This window comes from Apostichopus japonicus, chromosome 4 (genome assembly GCF_037975245.1).
Source record: "Apostichopus japonicus isolate 1M-3 chromosome 4, ASM3797524v1, whole genome shotgun sequence".
In the NCBI taxonomy this organism is placed as follows: domain Eukaryota; kingdom Metazoa; phylum Echinodermata; class Holothuroidea; order Aspidochirotida; family Stichopodidae; genus Apostichopus; species Apostichopus japonicus.
In genome coordinates, this window is record NC_092564.1 from 3,223,265 (window position 1) to 3,249,558 (window position 26,294).

Consider the following 26,294-nt stretch of genomic DNA (forward strand, 5'->3'; position numbering starts at 1 on the left):
CCATGTGATGGTGCCACCCTATAGTTCCCCCTTCCCGTCCGCGAAATTATTTTTCCCACTTCGACGCGGCCACATGGGCGTGGCTTATGAATACGTCAGAGGCCGGCAAGTTTGTGACTTCGACTTCGAGCTCTTACGTATATAGCTCTTTAATTATATACTCAGCTAATATACTCAGGCCCAATATACTCAGGCCTAAGACATGACTTCATGAGATCCATGATGATGTGCGACTGCTTCTCCCAGTCAATCGGGTCTTCTTGGAGCTCTTGAGGTAAATTCCATCACAAAATCAAACTGTGTTTGTTTATTAGATGTGTTATGAACCTCCCGTGTCAGGAAAAGTTTGGAAAAGAACCTCCCGTGACAGCAGGGTCTGGAAAAGTTATAAATGAACCTCCCGTGGTATTGATTATTACACTTCATATTACACCAGGTAGGCCCACTGACCTTTCAATGCTAAAAACCTACAAAGATACATGTATTGTATTGTGCCCCATATTGTTTTATCCATCATTCTAAATTATTTGTTCATTTATAAATGAACCCCCTTTTAAACTGCAGTAAGGAGCCTACGTGCTTTCATCATTAGTTTACGTACGCTACTGGGTATTGTTACGGACTTGAAATATTCTACCCATTTTATTAAACAGTTGTCACTTGCGTCTGTATTAACTATAACCAGGGAGCTGTTACTGTTAGAGTAGCAGCTCCCTGCTATAACTATGCCTAAATAGCAATGTCCCTCTGTACTATACTATTTATTACACTGGTACGTGTACTAGAATCCCTGACATGTAACTTAATTGAGAACTTTCAGCACCCAAACAAACACCCGAGAGATGTCACTGCATAGTCTGTGACGTAGACCAATAAGCCGTAACAACGACCGATAGTCCACGCCCATTATGCTAATATGGCCGCGTCGAAGTGGGAAAAATAATTTCGCTTCCCGTCCCCCCTCTAAATTACATCAACCCACACAATTTCAGCTCGGTAACCCAAGGGGTGTGAGTTGGGCAGAAATGTTGGTGGTCGATAGAGTGCAAAATCTCATTCCCGAACACCGCATGTAGGGATGATATTAAACTAGCCTCGAAGTTTGTGGGTGTCTCGCGACAGCCCCCCACCCCCACCCAGGGTAATAACATGCATCATAGTATTCATGTCACGAGGGAGTATAGAGGACGGCTTCGATGACTTTAATATGTAGTTCGTATATTCATTTTTGTAAGTAGAACATCCATATTCCTTTCTGGGGAGGTCGAAGGTCATTTGAGGTCAACAGAGTTGAAAGTCTGACAACCTTGTACACACGATAACACCAAAAGCAACAATGAATACATTCATATTGGGATTATGAGTGCACCTTAGTTAGAAAAACAACTATTGTTTTCTGCAAAGGTCTTACTAAGATGAAATCCTTGCTACGCGCTTGTTTCATGAATGGTGCTAAAGTTTTGAATGTGACCTTATCATTTTTGCAGTTACTTTATTGCTATAGTCACTTTCTTCAGGTACAGATCCGCAGTGATTGCAGTCATTAAAAGTTGATTAAAGTACTCTATCCAGAAGTGACGTCAGAGGTTTCATTAATTCAACTGGTTCTTTGACATGAAATGCCCATTTAATTCTGATGAGCACCCACTTGAGTTAATTCATATGAATTTATTAGACTGCAGATAAAACCAGGGAACTGCTACTCCCTTTGCCTCGTAAAGCGTTTCCCCATAGTGAGACAGTAATGTATTCTCTTGAGAATTTGTATTATTAATTGCTGGTTTCTAGCTTCACCTAGAAGGAAAACTAGTTTCTTTTGGAAGAAACCAAACCTGCACACAAAGTGTGACAAGGAATTACGAAACCTTTTGGCTTTCTGGTTCTTTTAAACTATTAATATTACATTATTCAGTTTCAGCGTCGAGCCGGAGGGGGGGGGGGGTCGCCCTCCCAAAGAGAGCGAAAGGTGGAGGGAGAGGTGGAGAGAGAAGAAGAAAGAGTGGAGAGAGAGTAATGGGGGGGGGCTTTAGCGGGGAGAATTTGGAGAACAACGTAGTGAGATCTCACACAAAATTTCAGAAGTGTGGAAATTGGAATATCTCATTCCCATTGATGACTTAAATTGGGCTTCGTAGGAATAGCGTTATATATATTAGACTTGGCCCCCCCCCCCATCCCCACCCCCTTCTACTATCTACGCCGGTAGCCTACACAGAGTCACCCTTTCAAAAAGGAATGCAAACAAGCAAATTGTAGGTTACCTATATATAGGGGCAGAATTCGAACCAAAATGTTTTTTTTTAAATTTATTCACTCGATTTGGCCGGTAAATTATCTAAATTTGACTGGTTATAGGTTACAGAAAATTGGCAACCTGATGTAGGCTGTGAACTAAGTACAAAGTTCAAACTGGTATCACACCGTAGCGCCATCGTATTGTTTGCTTTTTGTATTACTGGCTACTCGCTACTGCCACAGTGCCACGGATTTGACAAGGCCACTCTGGAATTAGCTTCGATTTCTATTTTGAGTGAGTTATTACCTGCTTTAATGTCGATTGGATAATCATTGAAAACTCTGAAGCCTCTAAAGTCCACCATATTCGTATAGCTTCCATGGACTTTGCCCTATACCCCACCAGGGGCCAGTGGTGGGACCCCGGACCCCACGCAGTTTGCGCAAAGCGTTCTCGTTAACAATCAATCAGTTGAATCCACCCCCTCTCCCTACTAAGATGAAATCCTGGCAACGCGCTGTTTCATGGATGTAATGGTCTATTTTTCAAATATACTGAAGCAACACTAACGCTTCGAATATGACCTTATCATATTTGCAGTTACTATATTAGTTCGGTCACTTCCTTCAGGTATAAGAACCACAGTGCATGATTGCACTTATCAAAAGGTGATTTAAGTACTCTGTTCAGAACTGAGGCCAGAGGGGTTATCAATTTAACTGGTTTTATGACCATTACAAATTGGGGATTGTTTCCTTAATTGCTAGTTTCTACTTTCTTCTAGGAAAAAATGTTTCTTTTGAAAGAAACCAAACCTTGCACATAAGTGTTAGCGACAAGGAATGACGAAGCCTTTTGACTAACTGGTTCTGGTCTCAATACGTGTTTCCTGATGAATTTCGGAAAACAAACTTTCGGAGCAGATTCAATGTTGCTTATTCTAAATGCACTCTGACCTGGTGGGTTTAATTGAAAAAGCTGTCTCAATCGAAAGAAAGAAATTTATTTTCTGTTGCCCTTATGGCGCGAACGATTTACCTTAAAATCACTGCGACCGTCCATATCAACATGTTCATTACACAAAGGTAACCCATATATACTCGTACCGTCCACTTTTTTTACCCAATTTCACGGAGGAAACGTCTGAAAACACCTGTTTATTCCTTGCAATGGAAAGAAATGACCAATTTCGCAAGCTACATTTGTAAGTCCAAAAGACAGATACTATTCAAGAGAAGAAACTTAACACAGGCTAGTCACGAAATTGAAAGTAGTCCTAGACCTAACGGTCGTAAACAAAACAGAGAGATTTGATTGGCGCATGATCTGTAGGGCGGTGCTCGCAAATTTTGATTGACTCGTTAATAAATTTGGATTTTTATTCAGCTCAAACTGTTTAACAACAGATAACTCAAAAAAATAATAATTAATATTAATATGAAAGTTGCATAGAACGGTGTCATTTTCACTGAGCTTTTGGGGCAGCAAGCTGGACAGGTCGAAATTGGACAGGTGGAGTGGTTGGACAGGTGGAGTGGTCGAAGTTGGACAAGCTGGACAGGTGGAGTGTTAGCTCAGTGGTTAACGCCGGTGCCTTTCAATCATAAGGTCCCCGGTTAGAGTCACTACCAGATTAATGTATGTCGTCCAGTTACAGAGTTGTTGACAATTAACAATTCATAATCATGGACGTTAAATATGAATGTGAGAGACTGACTTCGGTCAGCTTGCGGCTTTGATAAGCCAATTAGGCTTTTTCGCCAGTTCCTGCTTGCAGGGGGATCTAATATACATACATACAAGTTTAAATTTGGCAAACTCACATTGAGACTTTAAACTATCCATACTACATTGGTCAAATTCATTTCGCGGATGGTCTGTCTTCCAACTAAAAGCTACTTTTAATCAATACTAAAGTTGGCAAATATGGATGTCCTTGAGTATTAACATCTGTATCCAGGTGTATAAATATATATACATATATATATATATATATATATATATATATATATATATATTTATATATATATATATATATATATATATAAAGTTGGTTGGTTGGCGTCTATCTTGGCGCAGAGTGCTCAATGTCCAGTGGACAGAGCGGAATATATGTTGATACTAGTTGAGACTAGTGGAACACTAGTAGTTGTAACTCGGAGTTTCACGCGTTTTAGCGATCGTCAGACAACTCAGTCTGACTGAGTTGTCTGACGATCGCAAAACGCGTGAAACTCCGAGTTACAACTACTATATATATATATATATATATGTATATATATATATATATTATATATATATTTATGCGAATCAATATTAGGCTAATCATATTCAGTATTTTGAACGTATTTACATAACCATCATATCGGCAGATTGGCGGATTCGCTGCTCAAAGCTTTAAAACCTACGTACAATTTGAATGTGAATGTTAACAATGTAGTTCAATCGTTTTCTGCTCTCTTGTGGTTTTCAATATGAACTGTAGCCATGCACGTGTCGTGATAGTTGTGATATTAACTGTGCGACAAATACACGAGACGTTTATGGCAAGCCATGTGGGACAACTGACACTGCATAATATATCCGTGTATTAATTCGAATATATACGCGTATTAATTCGAATACACATGTGTTTTAGCCTACCTGTGTAAAGTTTCGCTTTATGAAGCCATCTCGCGAGCCCGCCAATACATATATCATTGGTATATCATACACAGCAAGAGCGGGAATGTTTTTTTCGTGTATATTCTAATTAATCCGTGCATATATTGGTTTTTATCCCCATATGTATTTTATTTAATACGTGTATATATTCGAATTAATACGTGCCATATTCGAATTAATACGTGTACATATTCGAATTAATACGTGTATATATTCGAATTTATACGTGTATATATTCGAATTAATACGCGGATATATATTAAGCCATATGATTGGTTTATAATATATACCCGTATATATTCCAATTAATTCGCGGATATATTATGCAGTGTTTGTCCCACATGGCTTGCCATAGACGTTTAACAAAATACTTCGGGGGATTAAAAATCATCATGTAACTCTCATTTCTATAGAAACGCCAGATTTCCCCTTGAACTAAGTAACCCCATTTTAATATGCATTGTAAATTTCGTGAAACGTGTCGGGAGGGTAAGTCTGTAAATCTATGTAGTGTCATGGAGCTTATCTGTTTATAGCTCCATGGTAGTGTATACGAAGTTATTGGGTCGGAAGAAAATACTCCCACAGTCGAACTCAGTGAACTGTGGCACGTCGATCCGATACCAATCAATGGCTTAATTAACAGACTATGGTAACCTATAATTGCCAGAGTGAAGGAGAGTACACATGGGACAGGTCACCAAAGTCCCCGTCTACCCCCCCCCCCCCTCCCTCCACCCCTTTAGTATATATTTTCATCACGTTTGATCTATGAACCGAAATGTAATACATAAGCCACAAGTTCTACGTTCAAATTCCGATGATACCAACATCGGAAAGTATATTCCTTTTCTGGGTTCCGGTTTCTTTTAGTGAAGCCGTATTTTTTATTGTTAAGCGCTGTCATTTCACGTCCGTATACAATTGTTATATAAATATAAGCTACCATACATATGTAGACCGCAAAGGGTTAAATTCCGATGATACCAACATCGGAAAGTATATTCCTTTTCTGGGTTCCGGTTTCTTTTAGTGAAGCCGTATTTTTTATTGTTAAGCGCTGTCATTTCACGTCCGTATACAATTGTTATATAAATATAAGCTACCATACATATGTAGACCGCAAAGGGTTGCACTCCGTCGATCTATAAGGTGTTCTAGTTTGGGAATACCCGACCATACATGATCTGGAAACGTACCGGTAGATTTACCAAACAGTCACAGCTATCCGATTTACTTAATCTGAAATATTTTAGAACAACATGGCGCTGCTTCGAAGATCGGCGTTGTCTTTAACGCACCCCAAACTGCATTATACTAGCGTCGACTTATCAGCCTTCTTAGTGCAGAGAAAAATCAGAAATGGCCATGGGAACCATCTCTTTATTGAACAAATTTCACCAGGCGGAATTATCCACAGTGGAGGCATCAGGTACATACTTTTCCATCAATCATTTTATAATTAATTACATTAATTCACTGCAAAAGGTAAATCAAAGTGTACTACTGATTTATGGTAGTCGTATTGTTCTCACCCTGCTTATACTTCCAATTCACTTATATATACCAACATCGATCCCTGCGGTACACATCTTCCCGCATTTCACCGCCAACTATGCAACTTATACCACAGAGGAAAACAGACCTCCATGCTTGAACCAGGGAGTTCCATAACCACTTCCTGCTTGAACCAGGGAGTTGTCCATAGCAACTCACTGCTTGGGCGATCGTAGGCTTTGTTAGAGCTCTTTTGGAACACTGGGAATGTTCACATGATTAGATGTAAGATATCACAATGATGGGCAATCCATAATTTAGCCATCCAACTTTGAAAGGGTTGATACCTGTAGCATTGTAACAGTTTGCTAACAAGTCTTGTTCACATGTCAGAACGCAATGAAGATATAACATGTACCGTAAGGGCGATCACGCATTATCGGTATCTTTTTACAAAAGCGATTTACATTGCTAATAAGAACAGGCAAACATTAATCATGTATGGGTGTATGTATGTATGTGTTTTAGATCCTCCTGCAAGCAGGAACTCGCGAAGAAGCCTCACTGCAGGGCTTATCAAAGACGCAAGCTGACCGAAGTCAGTCCCTTACATTCATGTTTAACGTCCATGATCATGAAGTTCCCCTCTTTGTACGAATGTCAGAGAGCCGTCCGTGTACACTGAAAACTTAAATTGGTTCACCGACTAACAAAACGTTAGTCCATCTGGTGCCTCTCCCGACTAACATAGCCTTAGTCAGTTGCTATACCGACTAATTTATTCCTTAGTCAGTTGGATTTCTTAGTCGGTCATCTTAGTCCGTCAGCTTAGTCGATCAACAATTTCTCAGTCGGTAAATGTATATTAGTCAGTTACATTAGTTGGTGACATTAGTCGGTCTTTACCGACTAATTTATATGAGCCACCGACTAGTTTATAGCAGGTTTTACATTAGTCAGGATGGTGCCTCTCCCGACTAACCTTTCTTAGTCGGTATCGACTGACTAGTTGCACTGACTAGATTCACTGAAAGAATTAAACCCGACTAGTTTCACTGACTAGTATCACTGAAAGAAAAGAGAGCAGAAGAAACACAAATAATGTGTACGTTGGCAGTACTTATTTCTGATAAAACTTCTGATGTCTACAAAAGGCTGACTTTCGACAGATAGAGAAGAAATCACTGTAAATAAAATCTGAAAATCTGATTTTTTTTTTCCAACAAAGTTAAGACAAGTTAATAGATCAAACATGAATCGCAAAAGTATAGCACTGCACAATAATGCAAAGTTGAATCTTGGGCAAGGGTTCCTCATGACTTTCGTATTAAAGTGGTACCCCAAATCGACACCAGTTAAGTCTTCACGAACAAAGAGTGTTTCTCATAACTACAAATGGCCTCCCACTTGTCTTCAGGAAGCCAAAATCTGCACCATTATTGACCTGTGAACAGAAAATATGATATACGTGTAAGCACAGATACAGATATAGCACATGATAACTCACATTATCATAAACATACATTTACATTAAAATTTTATAACATATTGGGAGGTATACATTTAAATCTAGGTCCGTCAAATTATAAGCCAGGAATAGCAGCTTTTACCAAATTATTATTAGCTTTGCACAGCATAACACCAAGTTATTTCTCAAAGCTTAATAATTATGTTAATCATGTTAATAATGATCCCAATAGACCGGGATCCCAGAGGGTTTGGTTAGCTGGGAAGGTAACCAATTGCCTTGTACATCACAATGTTCACAGTGCATTCCTGTATATGAAACCAGACGACTGGCAAACCGACTGTGGTGGGTGTGGCTGGGAGAGCAATTTTAAAGTCACCTGATAGCTAACCTAGATCAGTTTTCATGGTAACACATCAAAGTAAGTACAATATGTCAGGTATGGCCCCAAGAGCAACAAATGGCCATTGCCAGTAATTATTGGTGGTGGGGTACCCCTGCCAGTGATCTATAATTGACCCCTCAAGGCTGACCTAGGTCAGCTCATGAGGTAACCACTTGAAACCTACTGGAAAATGTTGGTTAGGGCTTCAGATACAACTGATGGGCATTGCCAGTAATTTTTATTGGTGGGGTACCCCTGCCAGTAGACCCCCAAAATGCCCATCCCCCATTGACCTAGATGAGCTCATGATGTAACCAGTTGAAAACTACTGGAAAATGGTATCACTTCATATGTAAGGGATGGGAATTTCCAGTATTTTATATTGGGGGGGGTACCCCTGCCAGTAGACCCCCAAAATGCCCATTCCCTCATTGACTTAGGTCAGCTCATGAGATAACCAGTTGAAAAATTACTGGAAAATGATAGGTATCACTTCATATGTAAGGGATGGGCATTTCCAGTCATTTACATTGGTGGGGTAACCCTGTCAGTAGACCCCCAAAATGCCCATCCCCCATTGACCTAGATTAGCTCATGAGGTAACCAGTTGAAAACTACTGTAAAATGATTGGCAGGATTCTATATATATGTAAGGGATGGGCATTTCCAGTAATTTATATTAGTGGGGTACCCCTGCCAGTAGACCCCCAAAAAGCCCCCCCCCCCCTCATTGATCTAGGTCAGCTCATGATTTAACCAGTTGAAAACTACTGGAAAATTATTGACAGGATTCTATATGTAAGGGATGGGTGGACTCTGGCAGTGGTGGCCCACCAATATAAAATACTGGAAATGCCCATCCTTACATATGAAGTGATACCTATCATTTTCCTGTAGGTTTCAACTGGTCAAATCATGAGCTCACCTAGGTCAATGAGGGGATGGGCATATTGGGGGTCTACTAGCAGGGGTACCCCACCAATAAAAATTACTGGCAATGCCCATCCCTTGTATCTGAAGTCCTAACCAACATTTTCCAGTAGGTTTCAAGTGGTTACCTCATGAGCTGACCTAGGTCAGCCGTGAGGGGTCAATTATAGATCACTGGCAGGGGTACCCCACCACCAATAATTACTGGCAATGGCCATTTGTTGCTCTTGGGGCCATACCTGACACATTGTTCTTACTTTGATGTGGTTACCATGAAAGCTGCTCTAGGTTAGCTATTAGGTGACTTTAAAATTGCTCTCCCAGCCACATCCACCACAGTCGGTTTGCCAGTCATCAGGTTTCATATACAGGAATGCATTGTGAACATTGTGATGTACCAGGCAATTGGTTACCTTCCCAGCTAACCAAACCCTCTGGACTCCCGCTCTACAGATCAGTGAAAATTTGACCAAACTTATGAAGCTTGCACATAAATGATATACTAGACTGGTTTTTTTTTAAAACAGGTTATGAAAAGTATCTTAAATATCATTAAACAGTTGGGTACAATAGTTAAACTCACTCTTCCATCTTTTTTCTCTATGGTACTTGTTCCTTTGCTTTTTGGACTCTTGGATAAACTCTTTTGTTCTGCGAAGGGTACCAATATATCATCTTAAAACATGTCTTTAAGCCATATAACACAGTTCTCCTCTTCTGTTGTTGCCTCCACACTGGTGTCGTACATCACAGGAAAGCTCACCCTTGACTTAGATATTTGGCTTTTCAATTCCTGCTGGAAGAAAGAAACAGCAAAGTATTCATCATTTGAAAAAAAAATAAATAAAGTTTTCACCACAAAGTTATGTGAGATTTGCTTCCACTATAGTCTCAAAAAACAATCCCAAAGTTTGAAGCAGACTGTATAAAGCTGAAAATTTGAACGAGAGTGTCATCACCATTGCAACCAGAATCAAATGCCCAGAATACAGAGATAATAAAACATGGGCTAAATCTTTGTTTGTTTTTATGATCTTTAAAAATATAAAATTTTAGAAACAGAAATGCACTGAGCCAACTTATTTATAGGCCTAATCGTTTTTAGTTGTTATTTTGCTTGCTCACATAACAAGCCTGTTTAGACCTAGGCTAGAGGAGAATCAGTACTTTGTTACACTAAGTTTGTCTTCGGTCGTTTTGATATAGTCTTACTAGTAGTACTAAAGTATATAATGGACCGGCGAAGACTAGAGAATACCCAGAGTTTTAGCAACTGCGTTAAACTGTATCATCTGATCTATTATTTACGCCAATGAGTTTCATTCAATCTAGGATCAAAAAGAGAAAAGTAATTAATCTTAACCTACTTTGCTACTAAACAGATATGCTTGAATTACAAATAAATGTCAAAAAAAACATCATAATCTAAGAATCGATGCATATACATATACATAAACAGAATAATTTGAATTCGCGCAAGTGAACCCTGCACTACATTGGACAGAAAAAAAACGTGCAATTAGACCAAACTAAACATACTAAATTTTCCGTTACTTCTACATAAAATATCAATACAAATACAACAACTTACTCTTTTGGCAGTATACTAAAAGCACATGTTATAATAACTTCAGACTATCAAGCTTTCCTGAGAAAAAACGGTTAATACTTCTTACAGTAAGCAAGTCGACCGTGAAGGAATGTCGCAATTGTTTCCTGGGCGTGACCGGAAATTAAATACTAAAAAATGATAAATGAAAAGGTTAAATAGAACTGAAGCGTGCATCCTGACTGCTCGCAACATTATAATACCGTTGACTAGCCAACATAATTTGTTCAGCCTACTGTGACTGTACGTTTGAAGGTCTAGCCTTGCTTATTCAATATCACAAAGCCTACCCATTTAGATTCACATGGGAAATTACAGGAAATCTTTACCAAATGAGTGTAGACTTCAAATAAACTATTGAGCCTTATAGTTCCAGCATTTGTTTGGGAATAAATAAGAAGATTATGTGCCACTGTTCAATCTAGCCCAATACACACATAACACATTGTTAATTGGTGTTTAGGATGCACACTTTAGTGTTGAGAATGCACTGCAGTACCCAGTAGAAGCATATAGGCTACTCACTGTCATTGCACTTGTGTATTGCGAAACGCCAACGTGACAACGGTAGCGTTACACTAACCATAATACAGTACTAGTGCCAGTGGCCTAACAATTAACTTTAATTTTACCTTCAAGTTAAAGGAATAACAGGTAGGCCGATGATGCAGTTAATACCTCCATTCTTCTAAAGACCTTCTTGGGTGATTTACGGTTGAAAGTTGCTTAGAGTGATCGTATGAAACTATGCCAAGCCCAGCAAGCTGCCGTTGCCTCTCGGTTTCCAAATTGAAGTGAATCGAATTGGGTTAAAATACATTAGTCCGTCGACACCGACTAAGCTACGATTATGGCGTAAATCGGGTGTCCGTATCGTTCTTAGTCCATGGGTTAAAATACCTTAGTCCGTCGCCACCGACTAAGCTGCGATTATATTTTCCTTAGTCAGTGTAAACTAACTAAGAAGCAGCGATGAAACCAAGATTTTTGCTAGTCCGTGTGCATTGACTAACGTTACAGACTAATTTAACGTTAGTCCGTGGCAATATTGACTAGTTTATTTTTTCAGTGTATCTAGTCTTAGCCGAGTCGATCGTATGGCAAGCCGTTTTACTTTTTATTCGATATTTGATGATATCATCAAATATTTGGTGATATCAGCAAATAATTGTTGATATCATCAAATCATTTGATGATATCATCAAATAATTGCTGATATCAACAATTATTTGCTGATATCACCAAATAATTGCTGATATCACCAATTCATTTGCTGATATCAACAATTATTTGCTGATATCATCAAATAATTGCTGATATCAGCAAATCATTTGATGATATCAACAATTCCAACATATCACTTATTCATTTGCTGATATCAACAAATCAATTGGTGATATCAGTAATTGATTTAATGATATCAGCAAATGAACCGTACATATCACTAATGCATGCTTTTGTTGATATCACCAATTCATTTGTTGATATCACCAATTCATTTGATGATATCACCAATTCATTTGCTGATATCAGTAATTCAACCGTGACGATGATATCAGTAATTCAACCGTGACAGCCCGTCTTACAAGCATGCGCACACGATGTCAGTGTACTAAGCAGTACATGCAAATGACAGTGACGAGACAACAGGGTACGGGTAGCGTTACTTTCACCTTGGCGATTGCGGTAAACTTGATGAAGCACAGATCGTTATTGACAGAAGTTCTCGGATTTTGGGCGAAGTAGAGAGGCTCTTAACTGGCAATGATAATGCTTCTGAAGCGAAAGAACGTCTTCTCCAAGGCAAAGAGAAATTTAGAACGGATTAACGCGAGCATCGATGAGCACAGGTTCAATTCAATAGCAGCTGTGCACGATCAGCTCCTTTCCATCGCAGACGCACAGGCACAGCCAGACGGAACGTTGCATGCCATGAGCGGCGATCATGGGGGGGGGGAACATATTTTAGGTGGGGGATATAGTATCTAATATCCTCCTCCCCAATATTTGGTGGCATAGTGTTTTTGTGTGGCTATAAATAGAAACTAATGCATGAGATTATTTATCCAAATCCTATTTGGCGGTGGCTAAAACTTCATCCAACACATGCGCTATGAGGTAAATGACTCTTCGTCGTCGTTTCTGTGACCTGTGACCGTATAGCATGTTGTCACTCATGATTATTATCATAATGTCTGTACATCTCTTGTGTATTAGTGTAAGTACGTACAATCATATATGATCCACATCGATATGGGTTCACTGGGTTTCCATTTGGCCTGTTTCCTACAAGATTTCTAACCACAGGCACGTAGCCAAGTGGGGGGGGGGGGAGGGGTGGGGCGAAGATCTTTTTTGTCTTTTTTAACGATATCGAAGTTTCATATTTATAATATTTGTACACAATAAATTAACTGTGTCCGAATTTTCGAAAATTCCCTGACCAACATTCTTCATCATACTTCCCTCTACTGACCGGTCTGTTAGGGGTTGAAGTTTTTTTTTTCTATATTGGTTGAACATAGATGAAATTTTGTGTAACATTTATGGATATGTTTTGAAGTGAATTTACAATTCAAATTCTGAACAAATAATGGGCTTCAAACCTTGAAAAGTGGGGCTGACGGGTATTGTATAGGCCGTTACGTAGTATTACCTTCCAAAGCAATGATCCACAGGAGAAGCGATGAGGTCGAACATGATGTGTGACTGGTGACAATCTTGAAAAGGTTATGGATAGAAAAAAAAAACTATTGGGAAAACTTGATTCTCAGGCCAAAGTATACAACTTGTTGATCATTTTCAAGCCCGAGAAGTGCCATTTCCTGTGATCTGGGGGGCTATCAAAACCAGAAATTTTCTGTGGCGCTCCGCTTAGATAGTAATTCGATCGCGCCCCCGGGTTAGAAAATCCTGGATACATGCCTGTATTTATATATACATATATATATATATATATATATATATATATATATATATATATATATATATATATATATATATATATATATATATATATATATATATATATATATATATATATATATATATATATATATATATATATATATATATATATATATATATATATATATATATATATATTTTAATTTAAAATTTAAAATTTTAATTTGGGGTGGGGGAAATGTTACGCGTCTGCACCCAAGTTAAAGTCCCCCCACCCCAATATTTGAAACAAATCTCCCGCCACTGGTTGCAGCCACCATCGGGGAGCCAGTCTAATGGACACAGTTCCCAGCCTGTTTCTGTCGCCCGCCGACCAGGGTATACTTTTTACATTTTGGTATTTCATATTGAGCTACTTAACCACCCCGATATTATTTTTCATAGGTTTATAGGCCTGGCCTACTCGGTGCTTGCCCAATGTTTGTCCTCCCTGTCACAAGTGCATGAATAGCCACGGTACCTCTCCCAGTGGCAGTAGCAGTGGCGGCGGAACCGGGGGGGCTTGGGGGGGCTCAGCCCCCCCAATAAAAAAGTTGAGGGGGCAAATGCATGATAAGCCCCCCCAATATTTACCAAGGCTCCGAAACGTGCATCTGCCCATTTTCCAATGCATACTTGTCGATCTGTCCGATGCACACTATATAGGTGTAATAAGTTTAGTAATTGCTGGGGGACCCTCGGCCCGTCCCCTGGCTATAGACCACATTGTCACCCCAACCGCGTCATCACGCCCCGTGAAAAGTGGAAGCAGTGAGTGTGAGTACCAGTAAGCGTAACACAACTTCGTCTTAGGCCAATGACTTGCCTCATTTCAGCCAGTTCTCCAACATCACCTTACTTAGTGGCGGAGCGTCCATATATACAGTCAGGGGGCGGATGCCCCCCCCCCTGACAGACTCAAATGGACTGCTGGCGCCCTTTTCAGCTTTTCACTATACTTTTTACTTATTCGCTATTATTGACTATTTTATTGCGCTCTCATATACCTATTGACATTTGTCATATTCTGTTGGTGTAATTTTCCGACAAAATGGCGACGACACCTATTTATTCTCCGTTTATCTGCAAATTAGCAAGGCCCGGAAAGGGTCATTTCCTGCAATCTAGGGAGTATCTTTACTCAAAATTTTTCTGTACGCTCCGCGCCAACCTGTGGTGGCGCTCCGCTTAGATAGTGTCGAGAGCGCCCCTACAGACCATTCTTGCCCCCCCCCCCCGACCAATACCCCTAGCTCCGCCACTGTCCTTACTACACTCAAAAACGTCTTTGCGAGTACACTACGAGTATAATAGCTACTCTCTTAAAACACCATCGAATATACAAATTACAATGCTTTTACAGACTTTTACGTGCAATCTGAGAAATTGCAGACTTGAGACCCATATTTTAGGGCTAGGTATTCGCAGCATAAAACACACGGGAAGTGCCGTGTCCGGCCATCTGGGGGTTTGAAATAACCCAAAATTTTCTTGTACGCTCCGCGCCAACCGATGGTGGCGCTCCGCTTAGATAGTCTCCACACATTAGCCCCCCCCAATAATTTTTCCGTTCCGCCGCGCCTGGAGAGTGGTGGGTATGGGGGGGGGGATGGGTGGGGTCGACATCGTAAATGTTTACTTATGGATGGATATGCGTCAAATGTAGTGATGCTTCTAGATGAGAAACATCTCAAACACTTTCTATTGATATCTGATAAAAGGTCAAGAAAGGAACTTCGTCTTTTCAAGTAAATTGTGACGTTTTAACATTCACAGAATTGTAGTTTAGGTTATTTCATTAAGTCATGCTTGCATAAATTATTATTAGTGTTGGTTTGGTTTAAGTTTACATTTGTAACAGTTTGTTTTAGTGTGGAAAACGAATCTACTTGAAGTTCTTTATTTGAGATTCATAAGGAAGGCCCATGTCTTATGGATACTCTCAAACATAACGTGTATTTCTGATACGGTAAGGACATTTCTGATACTACGAAGCTACAAGCGATAGGCTTCATTCCTTTCCAAATACATATTTAGAATAGATATAACTACACGCTACACAAATATTCGGACACCTTAGTGTGTAAAAAGAGTGATTTCAATCACGTTAGTCTACCTTAACCCCCCAGACTGTTCAAAGTGCTTGAACCCGGAAAGAAGAGCCATTATCCCTATTGAGACCATGACAGTGTGAACGTACTTTAAGGATCAATTCGAATTCCTTCAAGTTTCTGTTATTATGGTCAGACAAATTACCCATGATTATGGCAAACTTTAGACAGTCGATATTGTGTTGTGGAAGATTAAAATGTTCGGACACTGGAAAACTGGTTTTATTGAGTCTGATTGTGCTTTTATGACATATATGGCGGCTTAAGGAGTTTTTAAAAACATATCTAATTTATAAGAAATTTCACCGAAAATTAAGGAAGAAATGAATCTGTATACAAACGCGGTTTTTGTTGTGATTACTGTAGGTAGTACGGTACTGTACGGAGCGTGGGTTATATCGCAATCTGCAATTGCGAAAATGACGTCACGTTCGAGGCTGTTCAAATCATATTTGAGATGTCCATTATTAACGATTAAACCTCGTTTCTCTGTCAAACGCAACATTAGCGTTCTCATACTTTGATACTTTGACTACATGTTTGAAAAATTAATTATCATTTTTTTAGGTTAATTTTCAGGGCTACCAGACAATCCTTTTAAGCTGCTTTCCACTTAGAAAATTGCTTCCTACCTCGTTTTCTGTTGTAGAATATACGCGTTGACGAAGATTGGCTGCCCTCGAAAGAAAGGGTTTCAATTAAACCCAAGTTTTAAAAGTTAAAATGATACCAAGAACGTTTTTTGGTAAACATCCCAAACTTTGAGGATTTTTCATTTTAAAATAAGGCAAATTACTCTCCTCAAATTTTTGGTACAAACAGCTAGGGTGGTACTATATCTCTTCTAGAAAGAGAACCCAGATATTTTCAAAATGACGCGTTTTGAGTTATCGGCTGTCATATACGACCTCTTTTGTACATCAGAGCAAGTTTACTACCTCCTAAACTAATATTGAGAAATGCTAGAACCCTGAAATTTGTAAAGGTGTAAGAAATTTATACTTATAATTAAAGTAGAAGACCCTCACAGCTCTAACATGGTTACGTTGGTATAACTTTGGCATCAAAACCCCTTCCTCATGCTGAATCGCAGCATGAAATAGCAACTTTAGAGCTGCACAACTTGCAAATATATTATAGGAAAGCATTTTTATCATTATTTTGCATTGTTTGTACTAGACATAATAGCCTCTGAAAGAATCAAGTACCCTAAAGCAATGATTTAGGAACAATTTAAAATTTAAAATATCACATATTTCAGTAGTGAAAGATACCAAAATCGTATATTTTGAAACAGTTAACCTAACTCCACAAGACAATGTTTTTATAGATTATTTTTTTAAATTCATATTCTTTGGGATAGACTCTATAGGCATCTGTAATAGGAAGGTAGAAGAATATTTAATTGCTGAGAAATGAGACCTCAAAAATCAAGAAAATGCCAAAATGACACGGTGGGGACAAATTGTGGAATTTCAAGGTGTGATAAATCGGCCAATTTTGAAGCAATGTAACTGAAATTGTTAGAATATGCTTATTTTATGGTGTTCCAAGCATACAATAAATTTGGGGATCTTTGAAAAATGTCGAAGTACAAGATACTCCAAAATTGGTGATTTGATATGGAATGAACCTGATATGATTCTACCTGCATGGTAAAGTATTAATTTCTTGTATCATGGCAGAGATGTATCGTTATCAGAGAATCGCTGATAATCTGAAAACGATCCACCGAAAGTGCAGTGACTCACTCAGTGAGAAATATAGAAATATCATGTCACCTCTAACTTGGTATAAGCTTCCACATATCAATATGATCAGAACCACACGGGGCATGTTACCAAGGTCATCTACGTTAAATTAATATCATTGTAACTTGATTCTAATTTAACTCAGGGTTTTATTGAGGGAGTTCGATTGTTTTTTCCTTGTTGCATATGACCACACTTATCACTTCCTTAAGAATTCCTTAACAAATCTTGTCTAGAGGGGTTTTCTCCTACTTATTCCCCGCCCCTACCCCACCCCACTCCGCCAGACTGACTCACAGAATAGTATACAACAAGACAAATCCTGGTGTACAGTACACATAAATTCATAACTTTGTTTGTTATACAATATTGTTATGCAATATTGTTTGTTTCAAAAGCTGCAACTATAACTAAACTTTGCATCTAAACAGCCCGATTTTTACCTAATTTATTTTTAACGGGAAGCGGAGATCTCCCTTCTTCAGACCTCTCCTATCTCCTTATCAAAGATGGTGGTTGCGCGCCTGCTCTTTCTTGATAAATTATCTTAAAACCCGGAAATATTGCTTTGTGCTTGGGCTTGTAGTTATTATGACAATGTTGCCAGGCAATGATCAATCGAAAGTTTGGCAGAGTCAAATATTTGAGGTGGGGAAGGGGAGGGGGAGTGGGGTGTAGTTACACTAATAGGGTTGTTAACATCAGCTAATTCACCAAATCGATGAAATATCAGCTTCCAAAACATTACTCGGAATCATAAAATGACTCACTGGCGGATCCAAGGGGGGGCCAAGGGGGGCCATGGCCCCCCCCCAAAGGTGAGCCAAAAAGTGTTTCCGAACATCCGCTAAATCATATGATTGGAAATTAAAAAATCGAGAGGAATAGCAGTGGTAGACTAGTCTAAACCTTTTCGTTTTCTGGTTTAAAATTAAATGCAGAGCTCCCAACTGACCCGCAATTCGCGGGAATTAGACCCGCATTCTAACACCCAAACCCGCTGACCCGCACAAGCGTCCGAAAAAACCGCATTGTAATTGTCAAGTATACATAAAAAAATTTGCATCAAATTTTGACTTAGCAACCATCATTTCTTTAGCATTTAGCATAATAGAGTATAAAACCTCCTTTACAGCATCATTTGAACCTCAAATTAGCCTATATTTCTTTTCATTGGGGCGAGCAGCGAACATTTTCATGCCACAGGAAAGAATGAATTATCACCTACTATTCAATTTATTGATGTTACACACAGAAAAAATGCATATTTCTCAGAAAATTTTGGGTGACAAAAGCCTTTCTAAGTGCCACCATTTTACATGTAGGCATCACCAGGATTCCAAAAAAAATCAACACCCCCTCCCCTTATACCCCTCCCCCAGGACAGCGATTCGTGGCATGGACCAGCATTTGCCTTCTCAAGAGTTGGGAGCTATGTAAATGTATGAGCATGAGGATTTACAGTTTAACACCGTTTTGCAGTTACAGGCTGGTTGTAAGAAATTTATAACCTATGAGAAATAAAATTTCTTGAGAAAGATGATCCCAACTTTGTTCCACAAATATTTTAGAAAATTACACCTGGGAAACATTTTTTTTAGAAGTAAATTAACATCACCATTGTACACTTTTGTCGCACCAAATTGCATCTGAGGGCATTCAGCAATAGAAAATTTTCAAAAGGGGAGGGGGCACCCCCTCCCCAGTGGCGGCGGAACCGGGGGGCTTGGGGGGGCTCATCCCCCCAATGAAAAAGTTGAGGGGGCAAATGCATGATAAGCCCCCCCCCCCAATATTTACCAAGGTTCCGAAACGTGCATCTGCCCATTTTCCAATGCATACTTGTCGATCTGTCCGATGCACACTATATAGGTGTAATAAGTTTAGTAATTGCTGGGGGACCCTCGGCCCGTCCCCTGGCTATAGACCACATTGTCACCCCAACCGCGTCATCACGCCCCGTGAAAAGTGGAAGCAGTGAGTGTGAGTACCAGTAAGCGTAACACAACTTCGTCTTAGGCCAATGACTTGCCTCATTTCAGCCAGTTCTCCAACATCACCTTACTTAGTGCCGGAGCGTCCATATATACAGTCAGGGGCGGATGCCCCCCCCCCCCTGACAGACTCAAATGGACTGCTGGCGCCCTTTTCAGCTTTTCACTATACTTTGTACTTATTCGCTATTATTGACTATTTTATTGCGCTCTCATATACCTATTGACATTTGTCATATTCTGTTGGTGTAATTTTCCGACAAAATGGCGACGACACCTATTTATTCTCCGTTTATCTGCAAATTAGCAAGGCCCGGAAAGGGTCATTTCCTGCAATCTAGGGAGTATCTTTACTCAAAATTTTTCTGTACGCTCCGCGCCAACCTGTGGTGGCGCTCCGCTTAGATAGTGTCGAGAGCGCCCCTACAGACCATTCTTGCCCCCCCCCGACCAATACCCCTAGCTCCGCCACTGTCCTTACTACACTCAAAAACGTCTTTGCGAGTACACTACGAGTATAATAGCTACTCTCTTAAAACACCATCGAATATACAAATTACAATGTTTTTACAGACTTTTACGTGCAATCTGAGAAATTGCAGACTTGAGACCCATATTTTAGGGCTAGGTATTCGCAGCATAAAACACTCGGGAAGTGCCGTTTCCGGCCATCTGGGGGTTTGAAAAAACCCAAAATTTTCTTGTACGCTCCGCGCCAACCGATGGTGGCGCTCCGCTTAGATAGTGTCCAAAAAGACCCAAAAAGAATGCCTGTTGATGGCGCTCGTTTCTAATTCCTTTTTGTAGACGTTGGTTCGATACGCTTGAATTACTGATATCAGCAAATGAATTGGTGATATCAACAAATGAATTGTTGATATCAGCAATTCCAACATATCGCCAATTCAATTGCTGATATCAGCAAATCTTTTAGTGATATCACCAAATCATTTCATGATATCAGCAATTCCGTTCCTCATATCACTAATTAATTAGTGATATGTCGGAATTGTTGATATCAGCAAATGATTTGCTGATATCATCAATTCAATTGCTGATATCACCAATTCATTTGCTGATATCAGCAAATATTTGTTGATATCAGCTATTATTTATTGATATCAGCAATTATTTGGTGATATCACCAAATGAATTGGTGATATCAGCAAATGAATTGGTGATATCACCAAATATTTGATGATATCATCAAATATCGAATAAAAAGTAAAACGGCTTGCCATACGATCGTTTGTAATTCTCTTTTTCTCGTGTGCAGCTGTACATGCCTCAGAGTCCGTTTCTGCCTACCACGAATGTTCTTGCCCACTGTATTTTATATGCCCGAGGATCTTGTCGATAAAACTATTGTCTTGTATATTTCTCAATATAGGGGCGTGAACTTATACAAACCACAAAGTCCTTATTCATATTATTATTACGAAAATGTGAGATCATGTGTCTTCCACGCCGTCTCGCAGTGTACAAACCAGTCCAGGGGCGGATCCAGGGGGGGGGGGGCCCGGGGGGCCCGCCCCCCCCTTTTTGAAAATCCTGATTTTTTTTTTACCGCGTTCGAGGGAAAGGGCCACATGCGTGATCAGTGGCGTAGCTACGGGGGGCCTGGGGGGCCGAGGCCCCCCACTGGGAATGGGGTAAAAAAAATGTTGTAAAAAATATAAAAAAATAAAAATAAGTGCGATTCACTTATATTTTTTGTTCAATAATTTGAGAAATATAGTTACACAATTATCTCGTCTGCATCTGGCAGAATAAGAAAAAAAAATATCTGTAGTAATCATGAGAATGGTCACACAGCATGGCATGGCAATGGTCGATGCGACGATTGCGACCATATACGATATACCACGAACCTTGTTGCGCTGCGCGATATCGATATCTGCTGAAAATATGTTCAGTGCTTCCACCTAGCGCAACAATCTGTCAAAAGATTGGCTCCGTTTGTACTGAGCCGAGGTATCAGGTTTTCATATATTGCCTCGAGTCAAATGAATATATGCAGGCGCGGATCCAGGGGGTCCGGACCCCCCTGCTCTTGGCCAAAAAAAAAAGAGAAAAAAAAGAGAGAAGAAAGAGAGAAAAAATAATTAAATTAAACGCCAATTTTAAACATATAGGACGTCAGAAAGGCGGTTATCCTCACAAGTCAGCCAGGTGTGTCTTTTCCGTCAAATGAACTATAGTGTGCACGCGTGCTACACGTGCCAAAAATGCCTAACGATCTCAATTTTCAGACCGAAAAGTTTCAAACTTGAGGTGGTGTTCGAATTTTTTTGGGCGGTGCGGTTACAGAGCGGTAGGCTGCTAGGATGCGCTAACGAATTTTTCATGATCAAACCCCTCACCCTTCCAGAATCCTGGATCCGGCCCTGCATCAAACAGTGGTGACGGAACGGGAGGGGATTGGGGGCTAAAGGCATTATGATTTTTAAATCATCTCAACTCATCTGATATGTAATACCATATTTCATAGATTGTTTTTTTCTCATCAATTGAGAAATTGCAGACATGAGATCCATATTTTCAGGCTAGGTACATGCTGCTTAGAATACTCAGGAAGTGCCGTTTCCGGCCATCTGGGGGGTTTGTAAAGCCAAAAATTTTCTTGTACGCTCCGCGCCAACCGATGATGGCGCTCCGCTTAGATAGTCTAACGTTCAGGCGCGGCTGGACCAGTCAGACCCCCCCCTGTCACAAATCCTGCATCCGCCCTGATATGTCATTGAATATTCCACAAAACAACTTTTTTATGCCCCCACGAAACTGTCGAAACATGATTTTCACTACTGGTAGAGATATAAAATATTGGGAATTCTGAATTTCCTGCAAACATGCGGCTGTGCCTGTTCAATACTCACTACTGTATCGCCTTAAAAAATGATGAGTGGAAATAGTTTCTCCAGGACCGTATCGTATCGTGGGTATCGAATGCGTCTGATATACGAACGTACGTATAGTACGGTACGGTACGTACGTACGTCTATGATGATATGCTCTGTACTGTACTGATAAAAACATAGGTGAATTTCACTCCATGGGAGTGATCACTGAGCACATTCCGTTATAAGAGTGAATTTCCACTCCATTGGAGTAAATCTTAACTCCTAATAGAGTTATATTCACTCATATTAGGAGTGAGGGTTAACTCCAATAGAGTTAAATTTCACTCTTAATTTGAAGTGCGCCGAGTGATCACTCCAATGGAATGAAATCCACTCATTTGTTTTTAGAGTGTTGCTAGACATATGAAGAAGAACCTTAAATACATACCAATACATGTTATCGGTGATCAATTGGCACAAAAAGCCAGATTCTGATGAAAGCTGCCTCAAGAAACCCAATAAATGGCCTAATTAGCACCGAGCCACCAATGTGAACCATTACCGAAACATCGATGCGTGTTAGTCTTCCATCCCCTTCCTCTAATGGTATTTAATTCCACATGTGGGCATATCCTGCAAATCCACCGGTAGCCCACAGGGGTTTGAGTTGGGAGAAAGGCCTTGACAGCTTGAAACGACAAATGATGCCAACTTCCCTCAAGTTAAAAGTCTGGCTGAGTTGGCAAGGCCAGTCATGAAAGAGAAAAAACTTTTTTTTGCATTTCTGTCAGCAAAGTTGCACATCTTTTTGGTTGCTATTTTGCCTCACAGGTGCCATATCCTGCGATCTGGGGGTGCTGAAATCGCAAAATTTTCTCTGTACGCTCCGCGCCAACCAAGGTGGCGCTCCGCTTGGATAGTAACCTCCAGCCCCCCCCCCACAAGAAAGAACAGCCCCCATGGCCCCCCACTCTGGAAGGAGGCATCCAAGATGAAATCGCCTGGAGTAGCCTGGTAAAAGGTAGTTTGCATCACCACCTACTCCCCAAAGACGTAAATCCCAGCTCATTGCTCGAAATTGCAAATATATGCCCGGCAAATCATGAATACATGATTTATTGGAAATAAATTTTACTCCAAACTTTCACGAAAAGTAGCACCAGATTGCACCGAGGACCTCCTTATTTTGTGAAATTTTCCAAAGGGGAGGGGGCACCCACTCCCCTTCGACCCCTCCCCCAGGACGACGATTAGGCATTTCCCATCTGGGCCCCCCTTCGACGAAATCCTGGATCCGCCACTGCAGTCTAAGGCCAAGTGATTGTTCACTGTGCAGGGAGGCATGGCTTGAATAAACATTTTGGGGGAAGTTTGCTTTTCCCAAGCAAATTTTACAAGTTCAAAGGAAAACATAAGATAGCTTGTGAGAAATGTGCAAGACCCTATAGTATCAATCGTAAGCGTTGCCGCGAGCGCATGGAAAGCCGTTTTAACATTTAATAAGGAATTTCAGATATCTCGAAATAATTTCAGATACCTCAAATTAAATTACAGATATCTCCAATTTATTTAAGATATCTACAAATAATTTCAGATATCTTAACATCAATTTCAGATATCTCGAAATACCAGGGAATTTCAGATATCTGAAATTGAATTCGAGATATCTCGAATTCGTTTTCAGATATCTCGAATTCAATTTCAGATATCTCGAATTCAATTTCAAATATCTGAAATACAATTTTAGATATCTCGAATTCAATTTCAGATATCTCGAATTCAATTTCAGATATCTGAAATTCCCGATTAAATGTTAAAATGGCTTTCCATACGGGCGTTCTTTGGGCAGTACAGCAAATAGATACGGGAAAATAGCTTTGTGAAAAAGAAACTTATTCAGTAGGCTGTTCATAGTCTAAATTGTATCTGGTTTCCTGTCCCATATAAAACTGAATAGTATGTTATTTAAGTCATTCATAAAATAACATCGTGGGTTCGGTAGAACAGAGAAGGGAAAAGTAGAAAGAAACTTTTAATCAGAGTAACTCTGCCAATAGGAGTGAGGTCACGATTGGACCATTTTTGAGAAGAGAAAGTTTTGTTATATAATCGAGACTGTATAAATATCAGCTTTTTGATTTGTGAAATGTATACGGTACCTAATGATTTAACAGGGCCATCGGTGATGACTTGTACCATAATTCTTGAACAAAGCAGGAGTATCGACATAAGTAGGACCTTAAAGCAGCATTTTGCGTTTGGTCGCCGTTTTCTACTTTTTTGACATGTCCATCGTTTTTTTACATATATCAATCACAAAACAGCAAACTAAGATATTAGCCAAGTTTTTTTCCTGCCAACAACGTTAATTAGCGAGTAGTTAAGGATATTTGCAGAGAATGAGAAAAGTATCCAAGACAAAATTCCACATTTAAAATTAATCGCATACAGTACCTCAAACCCACTAGTTTGAATTCAACCAATCAGAGATGCAGGTTTAGTTATGAGCCGTTGCTAAAAATAGATTCAAGACTTTGCGTTGGCACAACCAGGGAGTTGTTATGGAACTCCCTTTTACAACTGCCATATAGACTGTATACAAATCAAGCTTGGTGTTGGATTACGTAAAGGTTAATTGGATCCCAACGGAAAATATCTTGGAGAAAAACAAAGTTGAAAGTTGCAAATTTTTCGACTTTTATGCCACTATTTGAAGTAAGATTTAAATAGATAAGCTAGTTATGTATGTCGTTATGGCGTAGTGGAGTCATTGAGGTTGAGAAATATCATAGAAAAGGACGCAAAATGCTGCTTTAAGGGAAGAGAGATGATTTGTTATAATTTATGACCATGCCCGAGCGAAACTTCACCCCGGGTATGTCAAAACAGCCTGTAGGGAATTAATATCATTGTCTAAGAAAATAGTATAGTAACATTAGCTAGGACGAACTTGGATTGCGAGAAGTTCAATACTTATGATAAACAAATATGGACTCAATGGGCAACCTTGCCTTACACCTCTAGTTATCTCAAAGAAGTAATAAACAAATATGGACTCAATGGGCAATCTTGCCTCACACCTCTAGTTATCTCAAAGAAGTAATAAACAAATATGGACTCAATGGGCAACCTTGCCAACCTTGCCTTACACCTCTTGTTATCTCAAAGAATCCAGATGAATAACCATTATTATTAATACAGGAAGGTCTCGAGTAAACAAGTTTTTTTTAAAAATTGTTTTGATATTGTTCGGGGTACGAAAGTATGTTACTGAAGAGGGCCAGAGGAGATATTTTCATCATGTAAACCTCTACACTATTTTTCTTTTAATCTCTTTTTATCTAGGGATTCGGATCGATTGATTTCAGTAAACAAAGTCCCTGTTGAGCAGTTCTCCTTTGACCTCATCCTTGAATCGATTCGTTCTCTCTCGGTGATCGCGTTGGTAACTTTTCATGAATAATATATATTTTCTAAAACTTTACTCATCAACGGAACGAATGATATTTATTTCCGCATGGCCACATTTTGTTTGTTTTAGTCTTCTAATAACTAAATACCTATTGTTGATTTCTTTGAGAACACGAAATTACATGTCGACAGGTTCATACGTAGGAAATACCCAGAAAGATGAACAATTTAAAGAGATGTATAATATTCGTGTCGGCTAACTTGTGAATTTTTTTGTTCCCTTTGTGTTAACACAAGGAGGGGCACATTAGCCTGCTTGGGCGGGGCACGGCCCTCGGTCTCTCGCCTGGCTACGGGCCTGCATGTTGACATATACCAATCAGTCATACCTTAATTAAAGGCATTGAAGAACCCCGTGCCACCCTCTGAAAAAAAAAGAACTTTCCGCTGCT

The 26,294-nt window shown here is 39.6% G+C and overlaps 1 protein-coding gene and 1 long non-coding RNA gene across 5 annotated transcripts in view; one reads left to right on the top strand and one right to left on the bottom strand.

Moving 5' to 3' along the window:
* Positions 1–5,914: 5,914 nt before the first annotated feature.
* Positions 5,915–26,294, top strand: part of LOC139966158 (uncharacterized) — a 41,801-nt gene continuing 21,421 nt past the window's right edge. For 2 of the 3 annotated variants that reach the window (XR_011792490.1, XM_071968905.1), the window contains exons 1-2: positions 5,917–6,332; positions 25,777–25,876. Coding sequence is in view for 2 of the 3 variants with exons in the window: in XM_071968905.1 (XP_071825006.1) it covers positions 6,163–6,332; positions 25,777–25,876 (270 nt within the window). In the remaining variant the exon portion in view is untranslated. Of the gene's footprint in view, positions 6,333–25,776; positions 25,877–26,294 lie in introns of all 3 variants that reach the window. The other variant, XM_071968906.1, reaches the window with a different exon arrangement.
* Positions 6,356–11,809, bottom strand: LOC139966159 (uncharacterized). Of its 2 annotated transcripts, none has more exons than XR_011792492.1 (3): positions 10,772–11,809; positions 9,764–9,973; positions 6,356–7,841 (listed from the first exon to the last, which is right to left on the bottom strand). It is a non-coding gene; the product is annotated as an uncharacterized lncRNA (long non-coding RNA). The 2 variants fall into 2 exon arrangements; XR_011792491.1 differs by having other exon boundaries at positions 9,764–9,976.